At 42.4% G+C, this 25435-nt stretch overlaps 2 protein-coding genes across 4 annotated transcripts in view; one reads left to right on the top strand and one right to left on the bottom strand.

Annotated features, from left to right (window-relative positions):
• The window catches only part of piezo1 (piezo type mechanosensitive ion channel component 1 (Er blood group)), an 87530-nt gene that overhangs the window by 38054 nt on the left and 24041 nt on the right, over positions 1–25435 (top strand). Inside the window, exons 5-31 of one of the 2 annotated variants that reach the window (XM_084021586.1) lie at positions 3589–3832; positions 5434–5647; positions 7654–7825; positions 8977–9066; positions 9209–9281; positions 10105–10199; positions 10319–10398; positions 10856–11036; positions 11446–11551; positions 12796–12974; positions 13211–13359; positions 13579–13737; positions 14384–14478; positions 14987–15150; positions 15686–15862; positions 16358–16483; positions 16739–16939; positions 17139–17343; positions 18358–18462; positions 19579–19735; positions 20351–20594; positions 21224–21320; positions 21576–21741; positions 22625–22714; positions 23756–23838; positions 24377–24445; positions 24561–24655. In XM_084021586.1, the coding sequence (XP_083877712.1) occupies positions 3589–3832; positions 5434–5647; positions 7654–7825; positions 8977–9066; positions 9209–9281; positions 10105–10199; positions 10319–10398; positions 10856–11036; positions 11446–11551; positions 12796–12974; positions 13211–13359; positions 13579–13737; positions 14384–14478; positions 14987–15150; positions 15686–15862; positions 16358–16483; positions 16739–16939; positions 17139–17343; positions 18358–18462; positions 19579–19735; positions 20351–20594; positions 21224–21320; positions 21576–21741; positions 22625–22714; positions 23756–23838; positions 24377–24445; positions 24561–24655 (3816 nt within the window). The remainder of the gene's footprint in view (positions 1–3588; positions 3833–5433; positions 5648–7653; positions 7826–8976; positions 9067–9208; positions 9282–10104; positions 10200–10318; positions 10399–10855; positions 11037–11445; positions 11552–12795; positions 12975–13210; positions 13360–13578; positions 13738–14383; positions 14479–14986; positions 15151–15685; positions 15863–16357; positions 16484–16738; positions 16940–17138; positions 17344–18357; positions 18463–19578; positions 19736–20350; positions 20595–21223; positions 21321–21575; positions 21742–22624; positions 22715–23755; positions 23839–24376; positions 24446–24560; positions 24656–25435) is intronic. The other variant, XM_084021587.1, reaches the window with a different exon arrangement.
• zic2b (zic family member 2 (odd-paired homolog, Drosophila) b) overlaps positions 18580–25435 on the bottom strand; it is a 214702-nt gene continuing 207846 nt past the window's right edge. Inside the window, exon 5 of one of the 2 annotated variants that reach the window (XM_084021665.1) lies at positions 18580–18601. The gene's annotated coding sequence lies outside the window, so the exon portion shown is untranslated. Of the gene's footprint in view, positions 18602–18838; positions 18913–25435 lie in introns of those variants that run through there. The other variant, XR_014597993.1, reaches the window with a different exon arrangement.

Consider the following 25435-nt stretch of genomic DNA (forward strand, 5'->3'; position numbering starts at 1 on the left):
CTGTGATTATTTGTATCTACACTTACAAGGAGGAGGGGTTTCCAATGTGTTCATTGTCGGACCTGTGTTGTAATGAGGCGATGGAACTTGAGGATTACATCTGTAAGTCTTTAAGCTGAAGAGTGACAACATGCAGTCATGAAAAGTGGTCCCATCTGTGTCTCAGTTCAGTTCACCATGACATCACGGGGCTGCAGTCATCTTCCATTAACAAGACATATACTACACTATATGCAGTGTGTACGGGGGCCCTATAAAACGTTCCATACACTTTCACACAGTAAGCATTTACATAACCATTAAAAAAGATTACTAAGGTTGCAGGTGTCATGAAATAAATTATATTTATAAAATGTCCCATGGATCACAAAAGCTCAACCTCTGAACTTTGATTTGGTTGGAGGCAATTCTTCTCTGACAGGGCATGGGAAACCCACATACAAACCACATTGTAATTTGTAATGATCATTTGTTATAATATTGTTAAAACATAATAATAACCACGTCAGTCAGCAAAATCTCTTTGGGGGAAAAAAACTTGGTGGTGAACTGATCTTTTTGCGTTGTTGAACTGCTTGTGTTCTCCTTGCGAGCATCAGTATCATACAGTCGAACTCTTAGAGCATATTATGAGCACCAAGTCAACAGGACCTTATCTGTTAGAGCAGACCAGGTCCTCGACAAGTGGACCTTACAGTTCACCAGGAAGCCTACAAACTCCACCTTACTGCCTATAGAGATGCACTCATCGCTGCCAGGTCTGCCTACCTGTCCACCATCTTCACTGACCCCTACTGAAACCCCAGGACCCTCTTCTCCTCAAACCTCGCATCAACACCCTCCCTACCTCTACTCCGGATTTCTGCAATTCATTCCTCCACTTTTTCGCTGACAAAGTCAAAACAATCTACCAATCACTATCCCCTGTACCTGACCCCCCAATTTCTACTCCGGCACCTAGCATGGCCCCTCTTCTCCCCTCCCACTTCATTTCCCTCCATACTGGCACCTCTCCTACATCCACTGTACAAAGCTCTGTACTCTGCCCCCTCCTCTTCAGCATTTACTTCCTCCCAGTCACATAATTCACCACTTCAACCTGGACTTCCACTATGCCGATGACAGATCTTCCTCAGCACCAAATCCCCCCACAACCCCCCACTCTCCCACACCAACTCCTGCCTGTCAGCAATTAAAACCTGGATGCAACTAAATTTCCTCGGCTCCAAATCCACACTCAGCAAAACCAACAACCCCACTCTCATCGTCAACGGCAACACTATCTCCCCCTCTCCCCAGGCCCCGCAAGCTTGGTGTGATGTTTGACTCCACCCTCTCCCTTGAGCCCCATATCTGCCATAAAGTTTAAACCTCCTTCTTTCACTTCCACAATATTACTAAAACCAGACCCTCCCTCACGCCCCCCACTGCCGAAAGAGTCATTCAAGCCTTCATTTCCTCCTGGATTACTGCAACCCGCTCATCCACGGCATCAGCTCCAGCTCCATCAACCGACCCCAACTGGTCCAGAATGCAGCCGCACGTCTCATCACCCGCACCAAATTTACCTGGCACCACATCACCCCTGTCCTAATGAACCTCCACTGGTTTCCAATCTCCCACCGCATCACCTACAAAATCCTGGTCCTCACTTACAAGGCACTCCACCATCTGGCCCCCCTTATCTCCCTGACCTCCTCCCCCCCTACCTCTCGGCCCCTCAGATCCACATCGGCCTGTCTCCTCTCCACCCAGACAGAGCCTTCTCCAGGGCAGCTCCCAGGCTCTGGAACTCTCTACCCCAACTCATCCGTGACTCTGACCTTGACCCTGACCCACCACCCCCCCCCTCATTTTCATTGACCGTTGCTCTGTTTTGGCTTTGTCTTGTTTGTTTGTTTTTTTGCTTTCTTTAGTTTTTTTATGGTTTCTTTGTTTGTTTTTATGTAAAGCGCTCTTTGAGTTTGGAAAAGCGCTATAAAAATAAAATGTATTTTTATTATTATGCTTCCAAATTGTCATCATTATGGCGAAGTAAGTTCTCTCAGAACTCAGACAGGACAGTGTATGGTTTCCTGGTATATCTGGGACTTCAACATGTGGCTGAGCCCCGCCTCCTTTCCGGTGCTTCATACATGGGTGACCCGAATAAACACAAATGATCCCTCAAATAAATACAACGGATCCAGTATGTCCCTTCCTGGTGTCCATGTTTGATTCTCACCTTCCTCGTGTCATACTGGTTTGTTTTTAAGATCCGTCACTTTGTTTTTTTCCCTTGTATTTATCAGGCTGCGGCTGCAGTTTTTTTCTCTCGTCTTTTGTATTATTTTTTGTATCAGCTAAAGTTATTAAAGCAAATCTTTTGATTCATTTCACCTGCCTGCCTCCTTCTTCATATGGGTCCTCTGTTGTATTCTGCAATGTTACCAGTACGACCTGACACACCTACCTCAGAGACAATAAACACAATAATTATAACAAAGTCAATCATAAGACAGAAATGATACATGTAATGAAATGTACATGTAATCAGAGCAGTGATGGAAGTAATGGAAGAAATTATAGAAAATGATTACCAAAAGCAGAGGATGTAATACAATGACAATAATAATTAATTAATAATAAAGCCAAAAAAGTAGCATAATAATCATAGAAATATGACTAATAGTAAACATAGCAGCAGTGGGTGTTGAACAGAGCCATAGTAGCAGGTACAACCACAGTCAATCAGGAGAGAAAGCAGAAAGACTTCTGGAAAAAAAAGTAAAGTTAGTAACAATCATAAATAGAAAAATCCAGTGTAGAGAACCTAAACATGCCAGATGGAAATGTGTGTATGTATGGATACGAAAGTCACAAACAAATAAACACACACTTATATTCAGGATAACACATTAGCATAATCAAATAATGAATGCATGTGGCTCATCGCTGATTATTATAAAAAGGAAACACCTAATAGAAAGACTGCATGCTGTTAGTTGGAAATGCAGAAATAACATTGTTGGCGGCCACGTGCTATCCCAGAATGCAAAATTCACAAGAGATCCACAAATTACTTTTTGATTCACAAATTAAAACTGAGTTACACAAAATGCCTAGTAAGAAAGTTGGAAAATGTTGTGAAGATATTCATTAATTTCATTAATTTTCTTAAATTAATTTAATGTATTCTCAGATATATTATATATTTGTGGAATTTGTTTGTCTATTTGTAGACCTGTTTTATATTTGCGAAATATTGAAATATACGTTTTTGTACTTGTGGCAGGGCTTTACATTTGTAGAATGCATTTAGTGGGAAGTTGTTAATTTGGTCACATAAAAATGATTGAGACAAATCTTCCCCAATAACCTGGTGACATATTTTGATTAAAAGAATGACTCCGTCCTTTTCCTAGGTTTGCCAGTTAGGAAGTTCGTTTAGCTCTAAGGTGTTTCATACAACCTGACCTATATGGAAATCCATGTGTGTGTTTACTGCACCTGCACTGTATGTAACTAAAAAAATATAACTGTAATAATCAGAAATGTGTGACTACTGTACTTTCTGTAACTTCATTTTTTGTCCATTTCCTAATTTAGCTTGAAGATGACCCAACAGAAGAAAACACAGATGATGAGGAGGATGTGGAGGAAGAGGAGGAGGAAGAGGAGGAGGAGGAGGTTTCAGGAGATGAAGATGAAAGGTCGTTACCTGGTGACCCTGATGAGGAGGTTTCCACAGCAACCAGAGCCAAGCAGCTGGCTGAGCGTCTGAAGGTCATGGCACGGAAAGTTCTACGGGACCTGGGGAGGATCCTGGCAATCGGCCTGCTGGCTTTGGCTGGTAAGATTTGTGTAACAACTTTACCTTCTCAGGATTCCACATGACGTCACAACCACAGAAATAAAATAGGAGTAGACAGCATTTTATTCAAATCAAAGTAGCAGGATGGTCAGAGCAGCAGCCATTTGTATGTGCACCGTTGCCATTGTGACTATTGTAGCGGGACACTTCTGTATGAAGAAAACCAACTTACAGGAAGTGGTGGACTCACTGAGGTTTTACAGTTAAGACTTTCAGTTTATTTTTTCTATCAGTTGAGGAGTGACGTTAGGAAGCAGAGAGCTAGATGAGTAAAGCATCATCACACTTATCGCCGTAGGAAACAACACTGATAGCATCAGATAAGTGAAAACTTTGTTCGGCTCATTTTCTGGAACAAGCAGAAAAATTAGAAAGCTAGCTAGCTAACTAGCAGATAGCTGGCTTCACCATTCATCAACACTATAGTGGTTACAGAAAATTAGCCAGGATAGCTAGCTCACTAGCTGCACAGCTCACTAGCTACACAGTTCACTAGCTACATAGCTCACTAGCTACACAGCTCACCAGCTCCAAATCTCACTAGCTACATAGCTCACTAGCTACACAGCTCACTAGCTACACAGCTCACTAGCCACAAAGCTCACTAACTACATAGCTCACTAACTATACAGCTCACTAGCTACACAGCTCACTAGCTACATAGCTCACTAGCTACACAGCTAACTAGCTACAGAGCTTACTAGCTACACAGCTCACAAGCTCCAAATCTCACTAGCTACAGAGCTCACTAACTACATAGCTCACTAGCTACAGAGCTCACTAGCTACACAGCTCACTAGCGACACAATTCACTAGCTACACAGCTCACTAGCTACACAGCTCACTAGCCAGTTGTCCGTCCCTGGAGCTGTCTCTCTTCCTGGTGAGCTGAAACATCACGTGACCACTGAAAACCGTTCTAGGTCTGTTTTATTTCTATGATAGCAACACGTGAAGAAGAAGCTGGTATTGGGTGCTCCATTTAAAATGTCTGCTTCCAAAACCATCACGACAACCATTCCAAAATGACATGCATAAATACATGTCATAAGTGTGGTCAGTCTGTCGGCGAAGCCACTGACATTGTCGTCCGTTATACATCCCTCTCAAATTAGTGTGAATTCAGACATCTGACAGCACTGACATCTGCACCCTTATTTCCACAAGGTCCGCACAATAGAATCATGACAAAAGTTGTGTTGGTGATGTAAAGGCTGCTTATAGTCCCTTTTACATTTTGTAAACAATGATGACGTAGTGTGTGTGTGCAGTTTGGCAACGTGACTGCTCGTAAACACCAACCGTACAGGTGTCCTCGTAAAAGACTTCATCTCGGTTTATTATCTACACCAACCCTTTATGTAAATTATTACGAGCGAAGCATTCAGCTGAAAGTCACCAGTTAACACGGTCACTGGTTAAACTGTAACACCTCTTAAACTGTAACACCCGTGAATGAAGTCTTCTCTCTTTCTGTCCATTACAATCACACATATCCAAGGATTGTACTGCTTGTTACTGTTAGCATTTCATTTCAAGTTGTTTCTGAGTTTCTGTCTGTGCTTCCTTTGTCCTCCCAGGCATCACCCTGCCCTCCGCCTTCTCAGCCATCTACTTCCTGCTGTTCATCGGTGTGTGCACATGGTGGGCGTGCCACCTCCCCATCAGTCACCTGGGTTTCAATGCACTATGTGTGATGGTGGGCTTCTTCACTGCTGGTCACATGGTTTGTCTGTACATGTACCAGAGTCTGCTGGCCCAGGCCCTGTTCCCCCCACACTGTCTGTGGGCCAGGTAAGACCGCAGCACACTGCACATGAAAACATCAGATGTTCCATTGATAATATTTGAAAAAAAGGAAACATTGATATCCTGTTAATAACACAGATGATAATCAGGCCTTTGTACAGTAGCGGTTACAGACTCTCCACCTCTCATAGTTTGAGTGAAATCCACCTGCCAAAAAAAAGTTCACAGACATCATTTGAGTGTCTAATAGTGACATGGGGGGCTTTACATTGGAGTTAGTCGAAGCCCGGTCCACTTCATACAGAAAGGTTATCTGTATCATCCGCCGAGGGGCTGTGACCTTTAACAAAGTGTGAGTTAGAACAGGTTGAATTTCACCATAACCACATTGCTGAAGGAGCGTAGTATCCTTACCTCCAAAATAACTTCTTCCTTATATCTTCTTTTATTGTGTGACCTACAAATGTCACTTTGCTCCCACCGTGCTACTTGCTGTCTTCACCGTTCATTGGATGACACACGATATTCTTTGAGCAGGGGGTTCGAAGCTCATGTTCCTCCCGCCCTGGAAACCATCAATATCTATTAATAGTGTCTGTGGAATGTGGAATCTCTGTGTGAGTTTAAGAGAAGAAAACAGAAAGTGAAGGTGTGTGTAAGAGCAGAGGAATGTCAGGCGTGTGATGTCTGGACTGGTATGTGTGGAATAACTAGCTAGCAGCGAGCAGCTGATGCTCCGACACCCTGTTGACCCCATCAGCTGAATTGCAGAAAGATGAGCAAGCGGTGCAGCATTCCAGCGTTCCGTCTGACCTCTGTGTCTCTCATCTATCATCGCTGGAGTTCTTGCCAGTTCTCGGTGTCATACATCCATCTGCCAGCACACGGTGGCTGTATCCCGATGCAGCGGGTCACAGCGGCTCACACAAGACGCCTTTCAAAGACTCCTCCTCATGCAGCCCAGAAACACGGCCTCCTCTTTCCTGATTCAGAGAATCAAACTGATGGATCCTTCACAGCCAAACTCCCAGGATTCATTACACGCCTATGATGATTGGCTTTTAATCACCATGACAACGAGTGATGCGAGCGAATAAGAATTAAATATGATCTCTGGCTCCATTTTAATCTTTAGTTACTTACTTCGTCTTCTATGCTCTTTCTTGTCAACTACAGCTGGTTTAAACAGGAAATCCTCTGTTTGAGTCTGATTTAGCTAGTTTCAGCCTTTGCGGTCTTCAGACCCAGCTGACATAGACAACTGACGTAAACTAGTATAATGATGCGTTCGGTTGGGAATACACTGGACATGGCTTTATTGATACGAGATATTATAAAGGCAGGTTTTTTATCAGCACTCTGATGTAATTGTGTGTTTTTAACAAGTCAAAAGACCTGGACAGATTATTCACGTAAATGAACTCATAGAGAAAGATAAAGGAGGAGGAGGAGGAGAGGCAGCATGTGGCCTCTCACTCAGGCTCCCAGTGATTCCACTGAGGGGTGCTTCCTTTAAAGGCAGCAGTGTTTGTTTTATCCTCCCTGCCTCAGGTGTGGTCACATGATCCCTTCCTGGGGACTTTTAGATGATGATAACATAGAAATACAATAGAAGTAGAACGGACATTAGTGTTTTCAGTGGTCATTAGATAATACACAGACAACAGTTGTTAATCCTCCACTGATAGCCGTTTCTGCTGTAAGTCGGTTTATTTTCTTCAGAAGTGTCCTGCTACAACGATCGCTATGGCAACAAGTACACATAAGAATGGCCACCGCTCGGACCATCATACGTGATGTGAATGCACGTTCCACTCTATTTTACTTCTATGGTCCTTGCTCTTGTTTGAAATACTGGTATTTTAATATCCCCATTTGACTTTACAAAGCTGACTCCACCCTTTCACCCTTCCACTACTCCACCTCCTCCTGATGTCCCAGCTGCACCGAATACATCTGGTCACAACTGTTAATATGCATTTGTTTAACAGGGCATCAACTAACTGCTTCCTGTTGTCTCTGTCTTTATTTCTTTATCGGTTCCTGTCCAGACTATTTGGTCTGAAGGATATCATCATACCAGGAAACTGCTCCTCACCCTATGACCTCAACCTTAATGCCCATCATGATTGGCCAGTCTACGTCAACCCAGGAATACTGTTCCTCCTCTACGTGACCATAGTAACTGTTCTCAAGACAGGATTCCACGGAGCACCTAACCAGGTATCTGCTGCTGCTTCATCACTGGTACTGACTGAATGTGTCCATAGACAAAGAAAAGCCATTTGGCATGAATATATTCTTAATTGCTTGATGTGCGAGGTAGCGCTGATGTTAAAGAGATACTCTCTTGCTATCGTGCCTGACTATCACACACAGATCAGTCAACCCTCTCTTTCAAAATTACATTCCCATAAAACTACACAGAACCCTCAAATACATCCATCCATCCATCGTCTACCGCTTATCCTGTATTCAGGGTCGCGGGGGGCTGGAGCCGATCCCAGCTGTCATTGGGCGAAGGCAGGGTACACCCTGGACAGGACGCCAGTCTGTCACAGGGCCGACATGTAGAGACAGACAACCATTCACACTCACATTCACACCTATGGGCAATTTAGGGCCGACCACACGTGCAGCCACCCTCAAATACATTTCCAGGGAAACATTTTAAAGGACTAATTCGCCGGTGGAAACATGAATATGTATCTGGTGATTGCGGACCGACCGACGAGCGCAGACTGACCAGCGGCAGCAAGCGGATTTTGGACAGAGTGCAGAGGGCCATTTTATTCTAAAAGGACCGGTCCAGTTCCACTCACACCCCGATTCTGAAGTGACGATATTTGCGTCATCAGAGGCTCCTTTTCAGGATAGAAGTACAGAGATCTCCCGTCTCTGGGGAAAATGAGGGAATGATGCACAACCATTCGAAAATTCTACCGGGTTTCTAACCATACAATGCTTAATGCAAATGGGTGAAGTATCCCTTTAAAATGGTCACATATTAAAACACAAATATAACAAAACACGCTACAAATCTTCATAGTTTAGGCAACAAAACTACTTGGTTAGATTTAGTAAAAAAGACATCATGGTTTGGATTGAAATCACTATGAAAATGAAAGAATTCCACTGACTTCCGTGGACTCATTTGAAACTAATTTATGATACATCAAGAATGAACGTAATACATTTCCCTCGAAACCTAAATCTCAATGCAGTTTCGTTGTGTGTGAAGGACATTTCTAGGAGACCAGTCCGGATCTAGGACAGGAAGGTGCTGTTCACAGCGTCAGGGGCAGTAGACTACTTTTGCCAATGCTCGTTTCTTTTTATTCAGTTTGGATATGATGCTGTATTGTATTGAGCAGGTTAAGGAGGAGCAGCAGCAGGAAACAATAGGAGAGGAGGAGATAAGATCACAGAATCGACAAGAAAATGACTATGAAGATGAGACACAGGTGATTTAATTTCTCTGTCTACTTTTGTCATTATTATTTTATTACCATTTTCAGTAACTGCAATGAAATGAACAAATACACTGATCTATAGTCTTGAATATCACTGTATTCACATGTCTACTAAAGCTTGTGTGTGTTTCAGCTCATGCTCCTGTCTGTGGCAACAGAAAGCAGCGGAGGAGAAACCGTGGCTGAGGAGACTCAAACAGATCTGGGTATCAAATCATTCATTCATCAAACAAATCACTTATGTCACTGAAACACTATGTGTCATTGCAACAGTGGATCCCCCTCACCACGAACAGCCTCATCACGGCTCTTAAAACAGCTGTTCTGATGGCAGCAAGGTTAAACCTAAATCACACTGCTATCTGTGAACGCACAGCACCAGAAATGCACACTCTGTGTGGGATTTCATACTTTTGTGATGAATAGTAAATAATAATTAAATAATGTTGAAGAAGCCGTGTAATATATCATAGATGGTCAGAACGTTTTCCAAAATTTGTTAATAAATAAAACATGAATCATCACTTCCAAGAATGTTCATTTAGCGCTGGGCACCAAAATACAGACGGGAAAGCCAACTGAGAAAATGGCCAGACTATTGTAAATAAAAGATAAATCTGCAATAGATTAAATATTAAATACATTTGTCATTGATTGATTCTGTGTACTTATGATATAAAAAATACTTTTTTTTAACTAATAAAATGAGCAATAGAAGATCAGTCTTCTAAACCCAACTATGTACTTTTGTTGCCTAAACCTATAACTCCGTAGTTTTCTAGCGTGTTTTGTTTGTTTTGTTTCAAAGTGCGACTATTTGGTTAACTACAAAGGGAATGTCAGAGATGTTTGTAGTGTAACTGTAAAAATAAGAGCCAAGCTGTAATGAACTAGAATGATCCTTAAAAGATCATTCAACAGACAGAGTTCCTGCTGGGATATGATGATATAAAACACATCCTATCTGTGTTGGTTTGTTGGTATTCTATGTAATGTTCTGCACACTGAGAAGATTGTTGTTGTTGGCAGGTGTCAGTGGCCCCCAACAGAGTGAAAGCCCATTGTTCCTGCTGGGAAAGGTGGTGATGCAGCAGAGCTACGTCTGTGCTCTCATAGCCATGATGGTAATTAGCCATGCTGACATACATGTATCATACAACACCAGTTAGACTGCATTAGTTCAGATCACAGACTACACAAAGACAGCATGGCACTTCTGATGTGGCGTCTCCGTGTTCTTCAGGTTTGGAGCATCACGTACCACAGCTGGCTGACCTTCGTGCTGCTGCTGTGGGCGTGTCTCATCTGGATGCTGCGTGCCAGGTACCTGCAGCGCTGGGAGAACCAATCAGGACGCAGATGGACAACCTGATTACCTTTTAAATCTTACAGTTTTGATGATTGTATTAAATCCTACAGGCATTTCTTGGGTTGGGTCAGTTTTTGGTTTTGTTAAACTGAACAAAAACACATTGTCAAAGTTGAGCTTAAACGTCATTTCAATTCAAGTATATCTGTCTTTGAGACGTCGTTCCAAGTGAAAGGAGGGATTTGATGGTTGAAAAGTTTAGCTCATCACCTTCTTTACCTCTGATTGATTGGTTGAAATTGGTCGGTGTAAGCATGGGTCATATTTATTTTTTAGGCATATATTGTTCAATAGGTGAACAATATGAGCGGAGAGGTGATCTAAAAGGGCATTTTTCATAGATTCTATGATGACTGAACCCACACAAACGTCTTGTTTCAGAGTTTAGACCTGAATTCTGTCTTTTTGCAGACGGCATGCAGCCACGCTGTGCTCTCCATTCATCCTGCTCTACGGTCTGGCTCTGTGCTGTCTGCAGTACGTCTGGGCCATGGAGCTTCAACCTGAGCTGCCCACCACTGTGGGCACCATGAGCCTCAGGCAGCTGGGATTGGACCGAGCCCAGCACCCCTGTTTAAGACTGGGAGCTTTGGTAAGATGGGAGAATAGAGAGTGGGTGATGATAATGAAATTAAAGTTCTGACCTATTATTAGATTGGTGTTGGTGAAAAAGCCTATTGTTTTCATGTACAGGGAGAAGAATTTTCCATTTTTTTGTGTCGCTCAGCAGGAAAACAATGTCATGGAAAGTCAGCTGGGATCCTTTTTCCTTGTGGACACACAAATGAAATGCATCGTGTTTGAAGCCCTGTTTTTGTTGCCTAAACCTAACATGCACTTCCCACTTGGCTGCAGGGTTAATATGCCCTAAACATTCTATTGATTTGAACAGCTGAATGAAAGGATGGGTCATGTTTAAAGAAGCCTTTCTCAACTTTTCAGAAAGCCAGTAAACTGAATTATTGCTTTCCACCTTTTCTGTGTTTTCCCAATCTCCCCAGCTGCTGTTTACTTTAACCTTCTGGTTGTTGGTTCGTCAGTCAGTGAAGGAAAACTTCAGCAGGAAGAGGAAGATGACCACACCACTACAGGAGGTCACTGCAGGAGGTCAGACACACACACAGACACACACACAGACACACACACACACACACACACACACACACACACACACACACACACACACACACACACACACACACACACATAATTTATCAGTAGCTGCAGTTGATTTGTCAGTACATAAATAATACAACTAGACACAAGCTTACTATAAATAGAGTGAAGCGGGTTAGCCCCGAAGTTAGCAACAACTAGCTGCTTCGTGGGCTGACCTTTTAAGGTGGACCAGCACTATTCTCCTGTGACAAGCTCCTTCTCTGAGTCTCTGAGCTTTTTATCTCTTATATTTATTTGAACTGTGTAACAGGTTAAACAGGTAATAATTAACATCCCTACTGCAAACTCTGCTCTGTTTGTATCAGGAAAACATGAGTTATCGTAAGAACTGTCATGGTATTATTAAGTATTCATATCAGTACTAAAATGTAAGTACTGTCTTTGATCTATCGGTTCCCAACAATTTACAGAGAAAATGGGAATTTTTCGGGTATATTTACAAATGGTGATTAATCATGATTAATCTGATTAAAACGTTTTCATACTAAAGTTCTTTTTTTGCCTTTTTGGCTTTATTCAGAGAGAACAGTGAGAGTGAGCGACACTCAAAACGGGCCGCCGGTGGGATTCAAACCCGGGCCCGCTGCAGTGAGGACTTGCCTCGGTACATGGGGCGCCTATCCAGCGCCCCTGATTCAAATTTGTAATCGTTTGACAGCCCTAATTATTTCATTGTTTTAAATGAATGATTTTCGTGATTAAACAACATGAAAAGCTTTAGGTTTCTTTAGATAACACACCCTACACATTAGAATACAACCCAGTATAGATACAGATTTATTTAGCAGAGGTCATGCCCATGGAGAGCACACATGGCAGTTTTCTGAGAAAATAATAAAGGGTCAATTTACCCAAAACACACACACACACACACACACACACACACACACACACACACACACACAAAACAACACACCTGTTTTATAGCCATGAAAACAAAAAAAAGTGCCCAAAATTGCTTCAGATAATGCAGAAACATGCAGTTTTTGCGGACCGCATGGCTACTATTGACTACATTTTGACAAATCGTTCAAATTGTAGACCAGAGCTTTAACTTTAGAGCATGACACATGTTTGTTTACCGCTGATTACAGCCAAACCATGTGCAGTATCTTCCCTTTCCTTTGCCATCAACATGTAAGCCCTCCTTTTCCTCTCATCCCTGGAAGCAGACGCGGCTGCCAATGAGTCGGTGCTGAAGGTCCTCGGAGGCATGGTGATGAGCTGCTATGCTAAATACTGGATCTATGTGTGCGGAGGGATGTTCATCATGGTCTCCTTCGCTGGAAAACTTGTTGGATACAAAATCATCTACATGCTGCTGTTCCTGGTCTGCCTCAGTCTCTATCAGGTGGGACCAGGACCACAGACACTGATTCAGATCCTTTAACTAACCCGGCTAACCATCATCCCATCAAACTCCACCCTCACCCTTTCATCCCTTGTCTCGACCCTCATCATCCCACCACATCCCCACCCTTACCACCCTTATCCAACCTGTCCCACATCCTTCATGAAAGTGCTTCTGTTGTTCCTCATGACGTGTTCTTGTTCATGTTGGTTCCAAACATGCCTTGTGTTTTCTAGGTTTACTATTCTCTGTGGAGGCGTCTGTTGAAGCTCTTCTGGTGGCTGGTTGTGGCCTACACCATGCTGGTGCTGATCTCCATCTACACGTACCAGTTTGAAGACTTCCCTGGATACTGGAGAAACTTCACTGGTTTCACAGAAGAACAGTATGTAGTTCTACAATGCAGACAGTAGACTGGTGCTGCTGTCATTAATTGTATTTTTTCAGTTTTATATATTGAAGTGCATCGTATTTTTGCCCTATCAGGCCTCAGGTTTCTTCCACTCTGTGAACAATGTGTTTGACTACCTGAGTCCGTCGGGAGTTTAGGAAAGATAAAAGTTGAAGTAATGAAGGTATAATGTTGCCTCCCTGTCGTCCTCAGGCTGGCAGCCATCGGTCTGGAGACGTTTGCTCTGTCTGAACTCTTCAGCAGTATTCTGATCCCTGGCTTCTTCCTGCTGGCCTGTATTCTGCAGTTGCACTACTTCCACAAACCCTTCATGAGGATCACTGACCTGGAGCATGTTACGCCTATACACAAGTAACACAGCCCACACAGCGCCTACTCATGTCCCATCCAAAAAGGCTTGTTTTGTATAGACGGTGTTGTTTAAAGCCACAGTGAGGTGGAAGTATGTGTTTCTTTGTCATGTGACTTGTTTCTGACGTGTGAGTTCAGTTTGACATCATTTCCAGGGTTAACTCCAAACAAATGTACGTATACACACTTGTGTTCAAGTAAATTAAGAATTACACAGAATTAGAAAAACAGGAAGTGAAGAGAGACATGCCAAGCTGTGAAAAGAACAGCTGATTACATCTGATAGGTGTTTTAAGCCATTTTCATTCTAGTATAATGAGACAAAAAAGAAGCACTATGAAGTGGATAACACCACTATATTACATTTATCTGTTAGGTTAACTCAATGACAAGTTATATGCAGTGTACTGGACTGTATTGTCCGTCTTGTCTAAGGCAAACGTTACCTAATCATTGTGAGCTTCATGTTTCAGAGGGAGGTCACATGATACATTTAACATATTCTTGCTTAAAGAAAACGTATCAGGACTGGAATGTGCTCATCATACAGATGAATATCTATATATTTGCAGTGGTGTGTTCCATCACCATGTAATCATCTAGGAAGTCTACATTTGTGAGAACTAACGAGCCCATGTGCCTCCAGGAAGAAACCCAGCCAGAGGAATGAGCAGACCAGCGCTGCTGACGATGAAGAGGAGGACCTGTTGACCAACATCGATGAAGAGTCTGAAAACGAAGGTGAGAAAGCAACAGTAGTTTATATTAAAGACACATTTTTACTATTACATTTTTGCCGATTACACATAAATGATGTAGAATGATATTGTTCTTATGTTTATGAACTACATTTCACATCCTGAACTCTTGCATTCTGCAAATTAGGAAGAAAATTCAAAATTAAAGTTGAACTGAGCAGTACCATTATATTTATGGAACTATCAGTCGCTCTACAATATATATATAAATATCCATAAATGAAAATGACAGCTGAAGGACAGTGATAGCTGTAATGGTAAAGTGTGCCGATATGAATTTGGAGTGAGGTTTAGGTGAGTGTTTTTCTTCTTGTAAAACATCTTCTATTCATTGAATTTTGTTGGTCTATGTGAGAACCTTCATGCAACATATAAAACACAAACCTTTCTCAGGAACTCGTCTTTTCTCAAGTGACTTGTGTTTTTCTATTTCTCCCGTCTAACCCTCGTCCTCTCACGCTTGCTCTTCATCCTCTCTCTTCCTCGCTCAGTGGAGATGCCTAGTAAGTGGGGTCTGGTGATGGACAGGTTGCTGGTTCTCTCCGGAAGGTTCTCTGATACTCTCACCAAAGTTCAAGTGTTCCTGTGGAGGCTTCTGGAGCTCCACATCCTCAAGATGGTGGCCTTCTTCTCTGTGTGGGTTTCACTCGAAGAGGTAAAGGCAGGAAAGAATGAATAAAACACGCTAGAAATCTGTGTCTTTAGTATAAGTAATGTCCCAGTCTATTGTCTGCTGGACCAATCACAGCTCTTTACACTACATGTCAGCATTCACCTGTTCACACACATTCATACAGTGATGGCAGAGGCCAAGTTGCCCATCAGGATCTAACTAACTTAACACAGTAGAGCCTTCAGGCATCATGTGGAGCAGAGGATCAAACCTATCTGGAAAGTTAACATAGTGAACCTGTAGTATCTGAGAGAAGACACAGGCACTGAGGCAGCCGTAGAGGTGTGGGAGGGCCCCCTAAGAAGGGTCTTAATGTGGATGTGCTGTAGGCCCAAAACTGCAGGAACCTTAAGAACTGTTCTGGCAAATGAAATGGAAATGAATGTGGCATTTCTTTTTTCAAGTAACACATCTTTGTTCAGAACGGCATGCTTGGAGATGAACCATCTGCACATATATGATACGTGACATAAGGCTCCTGGATGCACTGTGACCTAACTGTCCTGTTTCTGTGAAGCCCTCCGTGATGAACCTGGTCCTGGTGGTGCTGTGGTCTCTGGCGATGCCCTACGCTCGCTTTGGGCCCATGGCTTCCTGTCTGTCCACAGTCTGGGTGTGTGTCATCATCGTGTGTAAGATGCTGTACCAGCTCAGTGTGGTCAACCCTGTCGACTACTCCAGTAACTGCAGCCTGGTAAGTATCTCATCTGTTCTGTTAGTCATCACAGTAGAAAGACACATAGATAGTTTGATGCTGTGCAGTAGCAGCCGCACACTTCTGCTGGTGATTAAGAGCAATTATTTTTCATCAGTCAATAAGTTGTTTTTAAGAAAACACAGAATAGTGCACTATTCCTTAACATTTAAAAGGTTTGTGCTTATTGTAATATTAAATGTATTTTTTTATTGAAATATTGTAATTTGAATTCAAATTCTCAAGCATGATCCCAAATATGATCCACTCAGCTAGAATGAGTTTGTTGAATGTGCAGCGACAACATGTTATGCTGCTGCTCGCTTGCTTGTTGCAACATCTTCTGCTGTCAAATGATACTATGTTTGTATGAGTTTAGCAGGAAGCTCAGACAACCAGCATGAGCTGGAACAGCCGGCATCGTAGAGTCACCTGACAGGATGCTACTCTGATCCAGCTGGAGGTCAGGTGTTGATTTGTTTATTTTCCTCACAGCCGCTAACAAATGAAAGCAACCTGCCACCGAACGAGATGGTGAACTCCTCTCTGTATAAGGAGCCGGTGGATCCGGCCAAATGGTTTGGGATCCGGAAGGATGCCACAGTCTTGGGTTACAGCAAGGTGAGTTCAATACAGGATTCCTCAGTGAAAAACGTGGCTCTGATTAGAACATATCAGGTTTATGAAGATCTGGAATATATGCTTTATCCAGTATATATATATCCATAACCACTAAATACACAGATCCATTGGTTTTCAACCCAAACTAGTGGTTTGAGTTCATGTTTTCTTTTCTTGCGTGTGCTGAGGCTGCTCATCCAGTCCAGGACGGATTGGTTGAACTCATAACTGAGTGTCCTGAATCTTTTTTTGCAGAACCATTTATTAGTGCTGATGTTGTTGGTGTTTGAGGCAACAGTTTACCGTCACCAGGCTCACCACTACCGTCAGCTCCAGCGATCTCCCCCCACCATCCCTGCTCTGTTCCCCCACGCCACCAGGGACACGCTGGACCAGGGCCTCATACCCTGCATCAAGTACCTGCTCAACTACACCTTCTACAAGTTTGGATTAGAGGTGATCTGAGAAAGCATCGCTGGGCTTTTTGGAAAAAGAAAATATGAAAGAAAAAACGATTTTAAAAAATAACTGTTTTTTCTTTTACAATATTTTTTTGGAATAAAAGTACATCAGCGTTTTGACTTGAATGAAGTTGTAAAATGAAATGTTAAATGTTTTATTTAAATATCCCAAAATGTACCCTCTTTTTAAAAAGATTTGCTTCCTGATGATGGTGAATGTGATTGGCCAGCGGATGAACTTCTTGGTGATAATCCATGGCTGTTGGTTGGTGGCCATCTTGGTGAGGCGGCGGCGGGCGGATATCGCCAGGATCTGGCCCAGATACTGTCTCTTCCTGTCCATCTTCATGATCTACCAGTATGTGCTGTGTGTGGGCATACCGCCTGCTCTCTGTATAGGTGAGTCCTGATAGGCAGCTGTAAGACACAACAACACCTGTACTCTCTAATAGTGAATAACACGAATAGTGTTCATCATGTATATGATAATATCCTGCACACAACATGCACTGCATCTATGATATGTACTGTGCATGTACAATCTAATGGCAGCCAGTGGAGTCGCTCTTTGAAAAGCGTTTTGGATGTGTGAAGGTGTGGACTCATCTGTGATCCACCAGCTTTTATCTCTAATCTCATCTGTTATATCATATCATACATCTGTTCTGTCCATCCTCCAGAGGGTCACACACTTGTCTTTTCCTATTTGTAGATTTAATTTTTTTTTATTGAGCCAAGGATTATATGTTCAGCACATCGTTGCATCAATTTCCAGTTACACAGAAGAATCCCAAAACCATATTAATTTGCATTCACAAATATGAATGGGTTAATAGAAAAGATACCAGATTTCTTTCTGAGAACAGTATCAAAAGTAAGTAAACCAAGAGGGATGAAAAAAACCTTTGAAAGTAAATAAATAATACATTTACATGCATGTCGTGTAATGTCACTGCAGGACTTCCAAAGTAAAAGCATGTCGTGTAATGTCACTGCAGGACTTCCAAAGTAAAAGCATGTTGTGTGATGTCACTGCAGGACTTCCAAAGTAAAAGCATGTCGTGTAATGTCACTGCAGGACTTCCAAAGTAAAAGCATGTTGTGTGATGTCACTGCAGGACTTCCAAAGTAAAAGCATGTCGTGTGATGTCACTGCAGGACTTCCAAAGTAAAAGCATGTCGTGTTAAATGCTCGTTGTGCAAATCAAACGTTAGATTTTCCCTCATGTGGCCTCGGATAGAAATCTGCAACTGAGTGGAAAGAAATCATGGTAGAAAGTATAAATACTGATGGTGTAATTGGTGTCCCTACTTCTACCTCTCTACCTGTCTCTCTATCCGTCCATCTCTACCTGTCTCTCTACCTGTCTCCCTACCTGTCTCCCTACCTGTCTCTCCTGTGTTCTCCTGCAGACTATCCCTGGCGGTGGAACACTCCGGTGCTGATTAACTCAGCTCTAATTAAATGGATCTTCCTGCCTGACTTCTACACTGTGCCTAACTCTAAAAATCTCATAGGTCAGTCAGTTTTTGTGCGTATGTTATCCCATGTTTGTTTAGGTCTGTCTGCAAGACCACAAGATTTTTACATTTAAAATGCTTGTTTTCTGAATGGAGTCTGGTTGATGGGTGCTAGGCTATGCTAACATTGTAGCTGCTCCATCAACACTCCAAATAAGGCAAGGCAAGGCAAGGCAAGGCAACTTTATTTGTATAGCACATTTCATATACAAGACAGACTCAGAGTACTTCACATCATAACATGTCATACAATAAAATAAGGTCATCTAGACATACCTAGAAATACAGCAGAGACCTTGTTGTTTGGACCACAGACAGTCTCTGGTTTCTCCACATAGTCTGGTCTGGTCTCTGGACTAATGTGAGCTACTATCTAGACCTCTGGGGGACCACAGACAGTCTCTGGTTCCTCCACATAGTCTGGTCTGGTCTCTGGACTAATGTGAGCTACTATCTAGACCTCTGGGGAACCACAGACAGTCTCTGGTTTCTCCACATAGTCTGGTCTGGTCTCTGGACTAATGTGAGCTACTATCTAGACCTCTGGGGAACCACAGACAGTCTCTGGTTTCTCCACATAGTCTGGTCTGGTCTCTGGACTAATGTGAGCTACTATCGTAGACCTCGAAATAACATGAATTTTGCCTCATTCACATTGTGTCTGTGGTCAATTTTGCGTCTTTGCATTGTCTTTGTATGTATAAGCACTGGGCGAAAAATTTGCTTTGTGTTTGGTGTGAAGACAGTGTTACACTGAACTTAAGATGGGTTAAATGGTCTCGAACTGGCAAAAGAAGAGCTAAGGTTGAAGGTTTCTGTGAGCCACGTGTAGTCCAGGTCATTAACAGCTAATTTATCCCCCTATGATTGCTTTGCATTTACCTCTCAAGTGTTATTCTTGTAGTGCCGACTATGTGGCAGCCCCCTCATCTCCACTAATGCATGTCGATAGGCCCTGTGTGTGTATGATGATGATGATGATGATGATGATGATGATGATGATGATGATGGTGATGATGATGATGGTGATGATGATGATGATGATGATGATGATGATGATGATGATGATGATGATGGTGGTGATGGTGACGGTGACGTTGTGTGTGTCCAAAGCGGACTTTGTGCTGCTGATGTGTGCCTCCCAGCAGTGGAAGGTGTTTGAGTGTGAGCACACGGAGGACTGGATGGTTCTTGCAGGAGAGAACTCAGATGACCCTGAACCGATGGAAGGTAGACTGTTTAACCCGGCACCCAACTTCATCAACTGCAGGTAAATACACCATGTGTCTGTCTGTCTGTGTAATTTATTAGTCAATCACTGTTGAACTGTAATGTTTGCCTGCAGTAGTTTACAGTCAGTATTCAGGAAAAGTAAAAAGGATCTGCTGATATTTGTCTTATAGGTTATATATATAACATTAAAAAAATGTGTGCGTAGTATGGCAATGTTAAGATTGTATTAAAAAATCCCGGATTAAAAAATAATAACTAAAATATGAAAATGCAGCCAATAGGCAAAACAACAAATCTAAACTGATTAATTTAATGAAGTATAATAAACATTGTGAACATGAATTATTTTAGCTCTAATGTTGATACATACAGTATGTCTGGTATTTTTCTTCTGCAGTTTCATATTTCTTAACTACCAACGTATACACAGACAACAACATATCAGATGATAATATTGATGTTTGGTTTGGACTAATGATTTTTTGATGTAGCTGTTGGTTGAATCACGGTGATCAGAAACTTGTCATGAAGCAACACAGTCCCACATTTCATTTAAATGTTTAGAAACAGGAAGTTGGACCTCCATTATGAATCACACCACCATCTCACCGCCTTTCCCCTCTCACTGTGGTTTTTCCCCTCCTTCCTCCAGGAGTTACCTGGACATGGCTAAAGTGTTGGTGTTCCGTCACCTCTTCTGGTTTGTGTTGTCGGTGGTCTTCATCACCGGGGCCACCAGGATTTCTATCTTTGGATTGGGCTACCTGCTCGCCTGTTTCTTTTTTCTCCTGCTTGGGACCCAGCTATTGGTCAAATCCTCCAGGATCCGCCTCGCCCTGTGGGACTGTCTCATCATGTACAACGTGGCTGTCATTATATCTAAAAACATGTTATCGGTACGTATAAAGCTCATCATTTGGTGCTAGTGTAGCGTTTTGTGGCTCGGCTTCTTACTTCCTCTGACTCTTTTGTCAGTAATCAGTAAAAGTATGGACACGGTCTGGGGTCTGGAAGTTCAGGATCCCATCCCAGAGGGGATTTGAGCCCTAGGTCTCTCACCATGGTCTTGAATACTGAACTATGGTCTATGAAAAGTATTTCCACATATGTGCTCTTCAGGTCTGGAGTGCCTCAAACTGTCATTCTCTCTGCTGGCCACCAGGGGCCGACTCCTCTGGTTGTAACAAGCTTTGAAAGACTTGTTCAAATGATTCATTTCTACAGAATTTTGACATAGAAGTGAGATGTTTATCGCCAGTAGTTGTTGTGTCTTATTTGGTTTGTGTGTAAAGTTTTGACACAATAAGCCAAATTGTAAAAGTGTAAGCGACTGCAAAAGACTGTATTAACCAAACCCCAATCAAAATATGCTATTCAAAAAGGTCATCTTTTTACAAAACACTGATGCAATGATGCGTGATGCCTCAAGCTTCTCACCGAACACTGAATTGTGTATTTATTTTCCTGTTTGTGTGTGTGTGTGTGTGTGTGTGTGTGTGTGTGTGTGTGTGTGTGTGTGTTTCAGATTCTGGCATGTGTGTTTGTGTTTGAGATGCAGAAGGGTTTCTGTTGGGTGATTCAACTCTTCAGCCTGGTTTGCACAGTCAAAGGATACTATGACCGTAAGTGTTTTAGTATTAATACTACACCACAGCGGCCATGCAAACATGAGGAATACCATCTGTATTATTGTGTTGTGTTCCATACTGCTTATCTTAGGAAGTTCTGTGTGTAAACAACAAGCTAGAACTGTGCATTAAGGTGCCGGCGGTCGTTGCATTCAATCGTGACAGAAGCCATTACAGAAGTGTTGTTGTGTTTTGCAGAATGCCTTTTTATCGTAGCATGCGTCATTGTGTGTTTACTTTTCTGGGCAGCTAAAGCAGTGAGTGACAAGACCTGCAGCCTCCCGGTAGAAGAGGCCGGGGTCATCTGGGACAGCATCTGCTTCCTCTGCCTGCTGCTGCAGAGGAGGGTCTTCCTCAGTTACTACTTCCTGCATGTGATAGCAGAGCTGCGGGCTTCTGCCAAACAGGCCTCCAGGTGAGACAGTGTGCTGGCTGAATGAGTGAGCTAACGCAGTGTTTCTAATGTTCACATGATGCTAATCTGTTACTGTATAATAGAGATGCAAAGTTTCGTCCCTTCTGGTGTCCCCCATGAGACCTTATTTCAGAATAAATATGTATGGTAGTCAACAGCAAGAGAAATCAGTTTTTATATTGAGTTCATTCATTGATTACGTGATTGAGGCATTTAACTTGATATGGCAGCAATTTTCCAAGCCCGCTATTGGATAAAAAAAAAATTCATCATTCATGTCGGACCACAAAAGTAGCAGCCTCCCAGACAAAGTTAGTGATAAACAGAAACTGTGCAAGAAGTCCAAAAGTCCAAATTTATTTTTACCATCAAATCTTGAGTCCTCCCTCGATGTACGCTGCCTATAAAAAGTATTCAGGTTTTATTCTTTAACAACATTTGGAACAAAGTTTCTTTATTGACACTGCTCAACAGGAAGTGAAAGCAGACAGATCTCCACAAAACATATCTTTAAAAAGGATCATGACTGTCAAAGCAGAGTGCTAGGAGTCCCATAAGTTGTTAGTTTCTACTTTGATTCAGTGTTTGGACCATAAAACATTTCTAAGGAGTTCTATGTGCTTCATGTCCAAGTCGCTTTCATTGTGGACGAGAACGTTTCCAATGTTCTGTCTGAGCATCAGTGTGGTTATTCGGCCCCTTCAGATTACAGGTACACAATGAACTTATGAACATTCAAAATGCTCATTTTAAGAACAGATATTGGATCTGTTGATGGAGCCCAACGATACTCGAGTTCATGTCCACACTTTTTACTGAAACGAAGCTTGGCTCTCCGGTTACCTCCTGATGTTAGGAAGCTGACTGCTGTTTCTTCTTCCAGGGGGTTTGAGCTCTTCAGAGCCAGCATTGTGAAGAACATTAAGTTCCACCAACAAGCTGAGAAGAAATCGCTGTCACAGCTCAAGAGATCGTAAGTGTTCACACACAGTAATGCAGCTGATGAGCTGTTGGAGTAGTGATGAAGTTTGTGATGAAGCGTTGGATCAGTCCTAGTATCTTGGTACATCCACCTATTTCTATTTTTTTGTTTTACATTTTTAAATGCTGTACAGATACTCATGGTCCCCAAAGGATGAACCCTACTGACTTTGGTGACTTTTAATCTCTCAAGCCAATGACTTTGACATTTTTGCCGTTTAGTTCAAAATACCAACAACTATCCAAAGATTTGCCAAAGTCCATAAATTTCAAGGATCTTACCAAATTATATATTTGGTATTTTAGTATTTACGTTATATGCATTGAAAATAACCCCAAAAGATAAATTGAACTGAGTCACAGGTGTGGGATTTATCTCTCAGTGGAATGTAGGCTGTAAGAGAAAGAAAGAATCACCAGGTCAAACTACAAGTTTATGACATAGTTGAGGTTTGTCACACATCAGTGACATCATTTAAACAGTTTCTGGAAGACATTTTCAGAATTAAGATACAGATTCTTAACCATCCTCATTAGCACTGTGAATACTCTCTTCAACTTTCTGTGATTATCCATGCCTGATCACAATGGTTTCAGTTCGTTTTTCCACCTCTTATGATTTATTGAAATGTTATTTATTTTCTAAATCAGTGAACACAGGTGTGTGACGTGTTAAATCTGCAGGAACATGAGCAGAAATCTTGTTAAATATACATTATTGACAACCTGTGTAATTGATTTGGTACACACTTCTTTTGTAGCGTCACACATACGAATGTCCAAGTCACTTTTTAAATAATGAAGTTAAGATTTTTTGTAATTAACAAATGATGCAAGATCGTGTTTGAACATTATTTAAATGTGGCTCATAACTCCCTCCTGGCTGCAGAAATACCACTTTTGTGACATTTGTGGACTGATGGGACACCTGACCTGATAGAATACATGACTTTACATTAGCACACAGCAAACATGATAAATGGTCACAAAAAGAGACGTTCAATGACTCTGTCTTCTGTCCTTCTCCTCTCAGGATGCAGAGGATTCGCTCCAAGCAGCAGAAGTACAGAGACGGACACAAAACAAGTGACGATGGTAGCAGGAGTCAGAGTGCTGGTACGACAACGTTCACTGTTTGATAACCATTCTGCAAACTGTTAAATGTAATAACAGTCAAGTGCATTATTCCTCAAGTTTATTTATATTAATATTTTACACAGCATAAACTCATAAAAGCTCATTGATATCTTTTCTTTTCTTTTCCGCTGATCCTTCATTTCATGTTTTTTCCTTTATTATTTCTTTAACTGATCTTAAAGACGACACTGGTCTTCACAAAGGCTCATTGTTACTTCAGTACATTTTCTGCTACATGAATCAATGTTTGACCACAAGAGAGCTGAAGAGCTCCAAAGCAAGCTGAGATTCACAACCCTGATATATGAACCTGTTTATTGATTTATTATGGTAAACGAAGTGATTTTATTATCACCATATTATCATATTCTTGCTAATATTGCAGGCAATAGGTTTCCATTGATCTTAGTGACCCCTTGGCCTTTACTCTAGTAAATGGTGACTGGACCTACATTCACACACACATTCATACTGACTAGGCATGGCACCATAAATTCCTTTCCTTGTTTCCTGCCAGAAGCTCAAACAGACAAGAAGCGTTCCAGGAAGAAGAAGTGGCACCGGCCGTGGTTGGACCATGCTACAGGTATGACACTCACAAGCACAGGCGGCTGATTGGTGACAAACATCCGTCTCATCTAACGTCAGATCATCTCCACACACAGAGGTAGTCGTGTGTAACGTGTTTCTTGTACTCACAGTGCTCCACTCAGGAGAGTACTACCTGTTTGAATCGGACAGTGAGGATGAAGAGGAGTCTGAAGAGCAGAAGCCTCAGAAACAGACCGCCTGTGAGGTCAGACACACAACTGGTTCACTAAATGTATTTACTTTTTTAAATATGGTCATGAAACCATTTCTGTGTGAGTCAGTCTTATACTGATGTCTCCACTGGACTCTCCTGGGAATACTGAGCATAGCCAGCCAATCAGGGCATGTCCTGACCCCACAGTGTATGAGGCAGCCCACCCCCTGCTTGACTTCCCTGAGTCTCTTCAGCAAACTGCTGTTTGCCTACTGACTTTTCTGGAAGAGCAGAGAACAGTGTTCAGCAGCCGGCCAAGCCCTGCCCAAGATTCAACGGCACATCCGGTGAGGTCATCGCTGTAGAAGTCCGGGCTCCACCCACCAACACTCCCCGGCTGCCTCCGGTCTCCCTCACAGCCGAGGCCGAGGTGAACGCATTCAGCTGCGTGTCGGCAGAAGGATCTTAGGGTGGCCCGAGAAATGACTGTCAATGGGAAGGTGATCCTTGTCAACAGTGATCCCGTGTTCACCAGGGCCCCCATGACGCGACGGCGAGGTTTCCCATCTCCACCTCCCCATGACTATCACCGCTGCCCAGTGTCAAACACTCAAATAGACCTCCCCGTCCATCCTACAGTGGACAGGGCCCATCATACTTGAGGTGTATCAGCTGGTGGCCCCACACTGTGTCCAGTGATGAACGCGTTCATCAGCGTGATGTTGTCAGAAAGCACCTCAGGTACAGCAGTTTTAAAAGCAAGCGTATGACCTCAAACGGGCATCAGTCATAACGTTAAGAGAAGCTCTTCTATTCCGTTTTCTACCACAG

Source organism: Eutrigla gurnardus (genome assembly GCF_963514095.1).
Source record: "Eutrigla gurnardus genome assembly, chromosome: 11".
Taxonomy (NCBI): domain Eukaryota; kingdom Metazoa; phylum Chordata; class Actinopteri; order Perciformes; family Triglidae; genus Eutrigla; species Eutrigla gurnardus.